The sequence below is a fragment of the Branchiostoma belcheri genome, unplaced genomic scaffold, assembly GCF_001625305.1.
Source record: "Branchiostoma belcheri isolate BF01 breed outbred unplaced genomic scaffold, Haploidv18h27 scaffold381, whole genome shotgun sequence".
In the NCBI taxonomy this organism is placed as follows: Eukaryota; Metazoa; Chordata; class Leptocardii; order Amphioxiformes; family Branchiostomatidae; genus Branchiostoma; species Branchiostoma belcheri.
In genome coordinates, this window is record NW_017804000.1 from 22,676 (window position 1) to 35,003 (window position 12,328).

General features: G+C 40.9%; 1 protein-coding gene across 1 annotated transcript in view; it reads left to right on the plus strand.

Annotated features, from left to right (window-relative positions):
• The first annotated feature begins 10,195 nt into the window (after window positions 1–10,195).
• LOC109476624 overlaps window positions 10,196–12,328 on the plus strand; it is a 2,446-nt gene continuing 313 nt past the window's right edge. Inside the window, exons 1-2 of the mRNA XM_019777628.1 lie at window positions 10,196–10,375; window positions 10,696–10,849. Coding sequence (XP_019633187.1) covers window positions 10,323–10,375; window positions 10,696–10,849 — 207 coding nt within the window. The 5' untranslated portion in view covers window positions 10,196–10,322. The remainder of the gene's footprint in view (window positions 10,376–10,695; window positions 10,850–12,328) is intronic.

The following is a 12,328-nucleotide window of genomic DNA, read 5'->3' on the forward strand; positions in this document are numbered from 1 at the left end:
ATAAAATGCTGGGGAAAGATATGAAGCCATAGTGGCTTGTCTGGGATCTTCCCCGACAAAATTAATTAACAACTGAAATAATGCTAACAAATCAAATGATAATAATAAATAACAATAGGTAATTAATAAATTTGATCAATATGATCAAAATGATAATAGTAACAAAACAAATAGTAACATGAATAACAAAAGTGATTGATAAATAACGCTAATTAAAATTGATATGTTAAAAACTATAACTTTAACGTTAACAGAACTTTAACTGCAATACAGACATTGGCAGAATTGAAGCAATAACTCAAGAAAATAAATGAATTTTAAAGAGAAACGGAAATTCAAACTTATACAGATGAAATCAAAGTAATAAGAAATCAAATGTCGGTGGAAAAGAAAAGTAGGTGATTTTTAAGATTTCGTTTAAAGTTAATTATTGATGTTAAACATTTTAGGTGGAGCGGGAGATTATTCCAAGTAGTTATACATTTATATTTTACACTCATTTGGGCTACGGACGTTCTAACTGTTTGTTGAGACTTTCTCTTTTATGGTGTACGTATCCAGGGCTTTTTATGCCTGGTTGTCAACTGAATTGAAGTACAAATTCATTCATATATAGATAGTAGAAACTGGATATCTTGTCTGGTCATCATAATTTTCACAAATGTATATCTAAAAGCAAGGCAAAGTGTCTAACGTCCTGATAAGGCGATGTCGGTATTCATTTTCTTACCAAGCAGCTGTTTTTGTTAAATAACTTGTGTAAGCTACAACATATTCCAATACTTGCACAGGTAGCTGAATTGCGTTTACTACACTCGGCTGCCTTAATAGCAAAACGTGCCTTAATTCTGGCAACTTGGTCGTGTGTGTCTTCCTCTGCGATTTGCAGCTGTTGGGCAGCCAAAGTTGTCTCTGCCGGTGCTTGGCTCTGATGAGTTTGGGCATGATAGGTTTGCAGACAGCTTGTCTTCAGTAAAGTTCTTACCACCAGATGAAAGAGCAAACTAGTGGCTGTTGGTCTTGGACTTGGAAAAAGCTGTGTATTTCTCTTTCAGGTAAGTTATGTGTGTCCGGAGAGTGGCCTTCCTTTTAGATGCAGGCAACGCAGGCAGGTTTGCGAGGATGAAGTGATAGGATGGCTCTGTGGGATGGGTCCGGTTATTGTCTGAGAGTTCTCTGAGCCATTGTGCAGTGTCGTTTGTCTCGTACATCAACTGACCCTCTGTTGCCATCAATGAGATTGATGGTTTTGTTGAGATGATGTGAGACCAGTACAAAAAATCATCCCCCCCTTCTGTTGCTCTTCCCCATCCCCTCTATTTCTTTCCGAAATAGAAAAGAAAATGAAAAGAAAAGCCGCTACAAATGTTAGAATTTACATTAAAAACAAGGTTAAATGCGATTTTTAACCTAGTTGACAAAACAAAACAAAGCAACGCTTACCATCGTTCAAACATGATCGATAAAAACATACAGAACCACAATCATGAGAAAAAACCGTGAAGAAAAACACCAAGTAAAAAATACTAAGAAACAAATAGACACTTCACATAATAAATGGTTAAAAAAATGATCAATAAACTAACTGAAACATGCCATATCAAATCCATCGAAAGCTAGTAAAAGAACGACATACCGGTAGCAAACTACATGTACCGTACAGTATGTTACAAGTTAAGTCCGTTTGGATGAGGGATGGACAATCTGCTACCACCAGTACCAGTGTTAGATGTGACGTCCTTGGTGGTGGTGGTGGAAGGAGTCGTGGCGAGGACCTTGGGGGTTTCTGGTACTGCTGTCGTGCTGTTTTTGAGGGGAGATTGTGGGGCCTTAGAGTTTTGGTTTCGGTGGCTGAAGTGAGTTGCTGACATCTTTCAGGAGGGTTGAAGAAGGGCGTTTGTAGGCACGGACGGCGTTGCTCCTATGTCCCGTCCGGGACATGATGGTTTGTTCGTCGTATCCCGCGGCAAAGGGGTGTTGGAAACGTTGGGAACCCTGATGTAGCCTGCTATGTTTCGGTATGTTCCCTGCCGGAAGGCTTTCATGTGTTCACTAGACAGAGAGTCCTGACAGTCAGAGGGTCCGCCTGACGTTTCTCCAGCCCCACTCCTTCTGCAGTCAGCTCTTTCATCCTGGCGTCCAGGGCCTTCCTAAACTCCGCAAAGCGAATGTCCTCGGGATGCCAACAAAATCCTTGGGAGGGCGAGGCTGTACCAAATCCACATAAACTCGCTCCGCCCATCCTTTAACTAATACTTCGGACATCTGAATCAAGCCCACAAGAGTACTGGGACGGAGAACAATGAAAGAATGAAAGACCTTTATTGTACGTTTGTGCTCTAACAAGCTAAGTACAGGTCATGAATAGACAGGGAAAAAGATACAGCAATGACACTTAAACTATACATACTAATGTGGTCTACTATTTACATTGTTCGACTTCATCTCGCTTCTTAACGCAGTTATAGATGTAGGAGCATATAGAACTAATGATACATGGTTTGTCAAGTTTCATAAGAAATATGAATTTTTTTGAGAGCTGTTATGTTAAAACATATTTTGGCTGAGGGTTGTAATGACTTTGTTAAGCTGCTATATTAATAGTGTCTTAAAAGTTCGCAAAACCGTCAATGAAAGTGCTGCGATGCCCAGTTTTGCAGGAAGATTTCAGCTGTAGTTGTGCCACATCACTTGATGTCCCTAGCAACGTCATCATAGAACACTACAAACCCCTCCCACCCACAGGTGTGCATGTCTGAAATCTAACAGGAAAAACCAGGATTATAAATGAATAAGTATACCCATTGAACATTTCTAACTTACACACAATACACTACTATGTACATATTAAAAACATTCGAAGTTGCTACTGCTTTATGTTACTGCTTTGTATAAACATAGAGGTTTATTATCAACCTTCATCACTCCTTACATGTAGATATTGTATTACACATACATCTAGTGCAATATGTATATATATCGGGTAAGTCTGGTCAACAAACTGGTTATCTCTAGTAATGTCTTTAGTTTGACTCATCAGGACTTAACCTACAGATTCAGCCGGACTCTTGTATTTCCTGATGATCTGTCCAAAGGTCTTCCCTGTTGACTTTAAACTTGCCTAATGTCGTCAGGACACAATGAGTAACATTTGAGAGCTTCCTTGTGCTTACTTCATATCTTACGAAGCCCATGTAGCACTACTTGACTTCATCAGTGTATGGGCTGTTAGTAAGCGTTCAGATTTGTGTGACCGCTAACAAGTTGGTTAATCGTTATCTGCGTGGATCTTTTTCCCTGGACTCTACACCTTTTCTTGGTGTTTCCGCCTATTTTCTGCATGTGGTTACTTGAGGGATGCATCTCGTTTCTTCTCCTCCATCTTTCTTTTGACTGTTGCTCTATGTGCTTAAGGGCCTGTTGTTTTGTCCAGACCATTACGCAGCTGTACAGTTTGTTGCTTGTCCTGCAGCTGGAGATCTTCAACTTGGGCTTGAAGGGTAGAGATGTCTTTAGCACTGGTCTTATTTAGAATTTTAAGTTTTTTAAATTTCTTTTTGCAGTTTCGATGATTTTCTTAAGGTTATCAGCAGGTACTCTTGAATCAGCATGTATCATTCTACAAATAAAACCTGTATGTGGCTCTATAATACCTCATATCTATAAATATCTACAGATGTTTGGTTAAATAAGAACAATGAAATCAGTACACCCACCGCTCCCCGTGAAACATATTGAGAAACTTCTGAGGAACATCATGCCTGCAGGCACTTCCAAATACCCCAGTTATGTGCAGCTTTCCTTGCTGAGTCTTAGATCGTAGACAGTGTCCAGCCTTGAAGTTGCTACAGTCCTCATGTACGCAAAAAAAAACACACTTAAAAACATGTCTTAAGTAGTAGTCAAGCTTGACTCTCCTTCCGTGTTATAAAGTTTGCCATCTCGGCAACAGAGTGTGTGGTAGGCGAGATTACGCCTCTCTTTGTTGGTCATCCCACCCTTCCTGTACTGAGTAAAGGTAACAGTCACCCTCGAGCTCATTCTGTTGTTGCTGCAGCAAAGGGAAAAACAAAGCAATAAACACACAAGCCAAAAACATCGCACACACATGAAAATAGGGCAAGTTATGAATAAGAAAGACAGAGCATGGAGCGATCTCTCTGATACATGCCGCTAATGGAGCCAGATCCGTTGATAAGGGTGCAACGGAAAATTTCCACAAGCTAATTTTTCAAAGTAAGTTACCGAAGTATTGCTTTCTAAAAAAAAAAAGAAATAAGTCAAAATTACCCCTTGCTGTTTCCGATCTGGCGGATGCGCTCGACCGCGGCCTGCTCGAGGCGCTTCTCCGCCTGCGTCGGCGTCCTCGGCACGGCCTCCGGCTTCCTCCTTGCTATAGGAAATAAGTTTCAAAAATTGTCACTAACTAAATGTCGTTGGCGATTATTTACGTTCAAATACGCAGTAAATCGTTTCATGGATGACGCTGAGATTTCAAGTAGACGCGATTCAAAACACAAGTTATATTCTATGATTTTGTTCAGATCATCTAATTACGTTTTGCTACTTTCCTTCAAAACAAATTGTGAAATTATGAAAGCCGATATTGTATACATAAGTGCAGTTTTGCAGGAAACCTGTTACCCCGCGACGAATCGAAATATTCTATTTTTTCTATGCGTTCTGCCAGATCGAGTGTCTTCAGATCTCATGGCTTTGTCAACAAGAATCAGAAGTTCTTATCTTGCGAAGTGGCTATCAAAATGAAACAACGTATAGTCAATAATGCTTGGGAAATGTTTAGATTGGTATAGAGGTAGCTTACCTTTGGTCTTCGGCATTTTGATAAGAGGATTGTAACGGAGCTCCAGAGAATTCGTAAACAATAGCGTCAAAACTTTCAGCAAAAGACTGGCCAGCTAGGAAATGTATGCATGACGTTATGCAAGACGTAGTCTGATTGGCTGCGTGATCATAGGTTTTCCGCGAAGTACCCAGATGGCGCACGGAGCGGGCGCCGCGTGGAAGACGCAGTGGGCGGAGTAGGCTGTTCAATTGAGTGCCAGCACCCCGCCGGCACCCAGCAAGGGCGTCGGAAAACGTAAATTTTCGAGCAAATATTGCGGAGGAATACTAATATGTGACGGAGAATCGATTGTGCATCAGTAAAATTGAGTGGCATCGCTATCATATCTGATAGGTACTTTTTAGTTGTCGAATAGTTCATTTTTGGCCTCAGCCACCCTTCAATATGACCTTAAGTCATTATACATGCATTGAATGACGTGAATAATAAAAAGCGGCCAAAACTGGATGTTGTCAAAATTTTACACATAAAAGTTCTATTCAAGGAGTCAAAGGCTTTGGTTAAGTCCAGGACGATCACAGCTCCTGGTATGTTCTGGGTTTCAGCATACTCAATAACATCAAAAATGAGTCTTACATTTTGTCCAATGAATCTACCCTTGATATAGGCCGTTCGGTCATTGTCGATTAATTTGTGTAGAATTTTCTTTAGTCTGTTGGCAAAAACAAAGGCAAAAATTTATATTCAGTGATAGGAAGGCTGATTGGCCTCCAGTTGTCTAGCATGGAGAGACATCATGATATTATATTGCATGCCATCATCATGAACATCCGTCCATGTGCAATGTGCAATAAATGTGGCAAATGTTAAGACTGTGCAATTTTACCTTAAATTTTTCTGTGAAATTCCTTTTTCCTGGATGACTTGCGCACCCTGGCACCTCCTGCCACCTCCACATCGTGACCGGTGGCTGCTCCCTGGTTCACGTCGTCACCGGTGGCTGCTCCCTGGTTCACGTCGTCACCGGTGGCTGCTCCCTGGTTCACGTCGTCACCGATGGCTGCTCCCTTGTTCACGTCGTCACCGGTGGCTGCTCCCTGGTTCACGTCGTCACCGCCTAAACCTCCTCATGGGCTGGCTTGAGATGTCAACCTCCTTCATAACCACCCACTGCCTAACAGACAGGAAGGCATCCCTCGCCATCTTCTTCTCATGGGCAGTCCCTAACTGGGTCAGCTTCGAGGTCTTGTGGTAGTTGTACCAGACCCACATCTCTTTGAAGGTGAAGTTTTTAAAGCTTCCGTGCCCATACGTCCACGTGTCGACGTTAACCTCGTTAACCAGGTGTGATGACACTGGCTTGAAATAGTTGACGTTCTTGAGAAGGCTGTCCTTGAGCCAGCGGTCACGGATTTCTACCTTCCGCGCATGGTACTGTACCTCCCGGAGGTGCTTGTCGATCATGCTGTACAACGAAATCAGTGACAGATATACTGATTAGCGAACATTCTTTGCCATATGTTTACAATGTTATCATACATATAAGAATTATCAAGTTTAGATATAATGGTTACTTGACATGTCATCTTATGTTAATATGGATCCATATCCATACTTATTAATGACATAGGATACACTAGGAAAGTTCATTCCCATACCTAAAGCAGTAGTTGCCATGACAACTCTACAGTGACTGTTACCACTCAATGATAGGAGGACATTTTCTTTGTACTTTGGCAAGGTTTTGGAATGAAACATAACAATCAGAAGGTTTTCTTGTACTGCGTTCAGGGTCTCTGCCCACCCAAGCATCCTCTTAAAGTACCGAAACACTTTGCCTGTTGTGCTGATTGATCGGCAGTATATTAGTACATATGGTGCTCCCACACCCGGTTCGTCAAGTCAAGACACTGTAGCCTGTCCTATTTTGATGTTTGTCTTGTTTGGAGAAACTACAATCTTCTGATATGGATGTACTTATAATTTCACATAGCCAACGTCTTTGTGATACAGACATTTTCCCTTCCCTTTAGGATTCCTGCAAAGAGTCATAGACTAGGTCTCCTATGATGGGCCAAAACACTTAAAAGAATTCTGAAGGAATGCCATTTAAGTCAGGGCTTTTGTTTTCTTTCAAGGAGAGTAGGGCTTCCTTGCATTCTTCTTTTGTAATTGGTTTATCCAAGAAATGTCTGTTTCATTCAACACATGTTCTAATTGTATGCTCTCTAAATATTGATCCGTTGCTGAATCGTCTATACTGTTCTCCTGATAGTGATGACGTAGTTGTTCATAGTATCTTTTTTTTTAATTCTTTATTCATTTTCACACAAACATTCACATAAACATAGAGCCTCCCTAAACTCTAATACATAAAGTAAAAGTAATACATGTATCTATAAACAGAAAGTACCCCACTTACCCCGATGCCTCTCCAGCTTCCCTCTCCTAGACGCAATCAGATATTCTGTTTTTTTGATAGAAAATTACTAGTTTTTTAAAGGACTTGAAATTCAATTTCATAATTCATAGTATTTCTTACATTCCCTGCAATAGACAAAAGTCAATCTCTTTGTCCATCCCTCTTTTCTTTCTAAATTTAAAAACGCATTTAGTTGGTTTTTCACCCTCTTCCCTCCAACGGGCTCTAGCTCTTATGTCAGCAATACGAGACTAGAACTGTACAAGTAACTGCCAGACAACCTCTATCACACCACCACGCAAACCTTGGCAGGACAGTGTTATCATTACATTTGTACTTTATATCTGTTGTTAATATGTTTCCAACCCAACCAGGGCTGACCAAGACTCTTGAAGACATTTTGTCTTCAAGAGTCTTGGTCAGCCCTGTGCCCATGTTTCCACCCCGGTATTCAGGGATAGAATGGGGTTTACGTTAGCCGAATTTATTGGGTGATATAGTACAAGCATGGTCTTTAAATGGTTGTATCTTTGCAATTAGTCTTTTTTCGGTTGTATTCAAAGCAGTCTATTCTTTTGGTTGGATCTGGCTGTAGAGACCATTTATTTCTGCTGTGGAAGGTATCTCATCCCTTAGAATTGTATTTCTACAGCGATTACATGCCCAACGTATTAGCGGGTTTTCATTGGTTTCACGTATGTAATAAAACAGGTCTGTTTGTTGAAGTAACATTCCTAAATGGGGTTGGTACGGTTTTTGCACAATGCACAAATATTTGTCGGGCCAGTAGGAGTAAAGAAAAAAAAAAGATGACAGGGCCTATCTTCTTCAATTCTCTTCCTGAGCTTCTCGGCCTTCTGTTTGGAACCTTTCTGTGCCTTTACATTGCCACCCAACCTGCATTAACATGACTTGGTTGAGATGGAACGATGCGTGGTCTCTGTTGTCTGTCCAAAATAACTGATGTTATTGGCTACAACTTCTTTCCAGATGACTCAGATTGTGGATAATGACCGATACCCTGCTTGCCGTGTTTGGTACGAGCTCTGCATATTCTCTCAGTAGCTTTGGGAGAGTTCATCGTACGCCACTACAAGCTGCTCGAGGGAGTTGAATTTCCTGTTGTTGTAGCACCTTGCCCTTGTCAACTCTTGTTGGGATTTTTCCATTACACCTTGGGTCCTGTTGTCAGCTGTGATGTTCTGCAATGATTATTATAGAATGGCTCTTAAATCCATAAATCACTAACTGACGGGTCAGGCCTGTTACACTATCCACTCTCCTCCAATAAGCGTGCGTCCTCGTACGCTAGCTACCAACAATTACCAGGAGAGTATGCTTACTACAACAAGTGTACAATCAATTTGGCGACATTATAAATATTTCTAGAAACATTATATATATTATTAATATATTATAAATATTTTTAGCTATGTAAGGCTCGGTGTTTGTGAAGTCAGGAGAGCTGATTGTTACGTTCTTGATCTTGAACTTGGAACGAGGCGGGTCGATACCATTGGATGGTCTTTATTCAGGAGGGTTAGTAACTCTGAGGTACAAAGATGCGTCTGCTCAATCTGGGGTCCCGGCAGAAAGAGAGCGTGGTAGGGTCACCAGTTACTTGAGACCACTTGGACTAGTCTAATACATGTAGTAAGAAAGGGGTGTTTCCTGGCTTGACTTTAATATCGCTACACTGATGTTTCAGGACGCGACAGCGCAGTCTTCCGTCGCCGCCCTGTCAGGTGCTCCCTTCACCGTACATACCCTACCTGCTCCTAAACCTTTGTTCCAAGGGTTGTACTTAGAGAAACCCTAAATGACCCTCACTCTTCCACGCCACCGAATATCCTCCTCAGACAGCCTGTACACATGTGCCGCCAGAAAGTAGTGCGGACAAGAACGGAGCATCTCGTAACAACTGCTCTCTTTTAAACAGTTTGCCTCTGTTGCATTCCAAAACGTGGTCCATTCCAAATCATGATTTGGAATAACACGTTTTGGAATGCAACAGCCTCAATTTGTTATTGTTTTACATTTGTTAAGTAATTAGTTGGTTAATATTTGTTTCGTATAATTTCGTTGTTGGCAAACATGACATGACCAATTCCGCGGCGGATGGATATGGGCAGAATTTCCCGTCGCACATCCACCCAGCTTTAGTTAGAGAGGAAGGGCGGTAGCGAGAGGTAGGTCATTTCTAGATCCCTTTGTCTTTACAAATTGTCGCTTTTGTATAGGTAAACATTGCGTAGAATGGATCTTTGGCATGCTCTGGTTACTCGTATGTAAATATCGACAAGTTCCTATGGATGAAAATCGGTTGATTCTGTTATTAGTTGAGCCACTTCGTGTTCTGTAAACTATGTCTCTCGCCTCCATGTCAGTTAGTCCAAACCTTTTGCCCCTAGTCAAAACCCTTTGTCCCTAATCTTCAGTTTACTATAAGCCTTCTCACAGATCCAGCGCCGCACAGGATTGTGGGCCAGGTCAAAGGTTAATGTCACTTCGGACGGACGCGCGAACCGTGCGATGTCGCGTGTTTACATGCGTGCCAGTGTTTTGGTCTCATCTGTCATTGGTTTTGGTGCTTTCTGTTGCATTTTTCGCTGGTGCTATGGAGTTTGAATGTGAAATAGACTCAAAGGGTAGTCTTTGGGGCCATTGTGCGGTGTTTGGATTTGAAAATGGCCGACGAAAAGTGGAAGATTGGGAAGCTGAACAGTACGCCGTTCACCCAGTTTTTTTTTTGTTTTTGCACGCGTATCTTGTGTTGAACCTGTGACTTTGTTTTCATTTCATTCCATTTTGTTTCGTCGAAATGTGTCCTTCCATGTATTTAATCCGTTGTTTGTTCGTCTGTATGTTTAAATTTGCGTCTCCGCCACATGTCCCAGCACTGGCACCGCCGGTCACGGCGTAAGTGCAAGCTGCGTAAGGCGCTATATATACATTTCTGATCCACTCTGGTGGACCCCTACTCTTATCGACAAGTTTGGCGGGTTCTTTTCCGTGTGACTCTTCGGAAACACCGGACCGAGGACTTACCTTTCTGCTACGAAGGACAACAGCCATTACTGGTTTGGTCCACAGATGGGCACCGCCGGCCAGGTCTACACTACATTCGCACGTCATAAATCTTATGGGTAAATGATCTGTCTTTATGCCACAGCATGATGGCAGATATGGTATTTATTGCAAATCTAGCATAAGTCTGTAGTAGTAGATGGTAATGTATGTTAATTCTTGTAGAGTTTTACATGGGTTTCTATATTTAAAGGAAAATACACAAACACAGATTTAACAGCATATGTATTTGAATAACATGTGTTCAAATTAACCCATCCATATATCTGAGCCATTGTTTTTTTATGTTGTCTCCTTGTATCCTTCTAACCCACCCCTATCTCAAAAACTGTCAAATGGTGAAACATACTATTTTCTTGTAAATTTTTGCAAACCACAGGTTACAAGCACAACAAAGGACAGTGCATATGCCCTCCACCCTTCATCCTTTGGACATTCCCAACTCAGAAAAGGGATGCAGAACGCAGAAAGCAGTGGGTAAAGTTAGTGAACAGGATAGACAAACTGGCAGGCAAAGTTTGGCAGGCAAACTCGTAAGTACTTATACATGATGCACATATACATAACTTATATTAACAAAAACTTACACTACATCTAAACTATACAAAACATGGAGTTAGTTCCTCATACATATTCATAACAAATACTAGAGTTCCCCGATCTCATACCTTCGCCAAATGATGTTAATCTTTATGACTGACAAATTATAGATTAGATTATTCCCCCCTGATTTAAGAAATAGGAACCTAATTTTCATTAATTATATCATTTTATCATAATCTCAACCAAAAAAACAGTCTTATATTAACAAACAATGCATTCTAGCATTTCCTAATAAATTATGCAAATGAGGTCCTGATTTGAATAAATTATGTTTAATGATGTTCACCTCAATTTAACTTTCAAATACCACAAGTATGAAATTCCAGGCAGTTATCATTACATAATTATAAAATTTTCTCATTAATTATGCAATTAAGTCATTATTAACATAATCAATATCTTCCTGTGTTTCTCTCGTTGTCAATTACCAATGTCACAAGCTTTAATTGTCCTATCATGGAATGCAGCTGATTTATAGAATTTCCCCATAAATTATGCAAATTATATCCATATTTGCATAATTGTCACATAATTATATGAAGGATCACGTAAGCTACCTACATAACCAAAATCACGACGATCCGTCAACCGGTTCTTGAGTTATCCCCTTTTGAATATTTTCAAGAATATATCGCTGCAGTTCCAGAGCAAGCCGCTAGGGGGCCTAAACTCACATCACTTCTTCCCCAGCACAAGAGCTACCTACCATCTAAATTTCATCACCATAGCATGTCTAGATCATGAGATATCAAAACCGGAAGTTCAGCTGCAGTACCATAACAAGCCGCTAGGGGGTCCAAAATCTAATCATTTTGAGGTCTCATCAAGACCTACCCACCTACCAAGTATCAAGACAATCCATCAAGGCCTTCTCAAGTTATCGTGTTGACAGACACACACACACATACACGAACGCCCCTGAAAACATAACCTTCTTGGCGAAGGTAAAAATTAACCATTTGAAACATAACAGGTTAGCTCTGTCCATTATTGGGGATCCTCCTCATAAGGAAACTCACTTGGCAAGAAAGCTTTCATCTCCTTCAGTGTCTCCTCAGCCCGGACTCTTTTGTCCTCATCAGTTCTGTGTAAGGAAAGCAAACAAAGACTTTGAGACTTTTTTCAAATTACCATTAGCGGTGGGCCCTTGGGCCCACATATATGTAGAATACTCAACAGTTACATGTACTACATAATGCCAATATAAATGCCAATGATATAATCATTGAAAGATGCATAAATGAAATACTGTTACAGAATAGCCCTAAATTGATTTCCCATATGCTGCTGAAATAAGTAAGCATGATTCTCAACTAGATGCGGAGAAGGGAAGCACCTTACCTGGGAGGGTCGTTGTCAAAGAACAGCACATCTGAAAAGTGATGGAGGCAACAATTACAGAAACACTG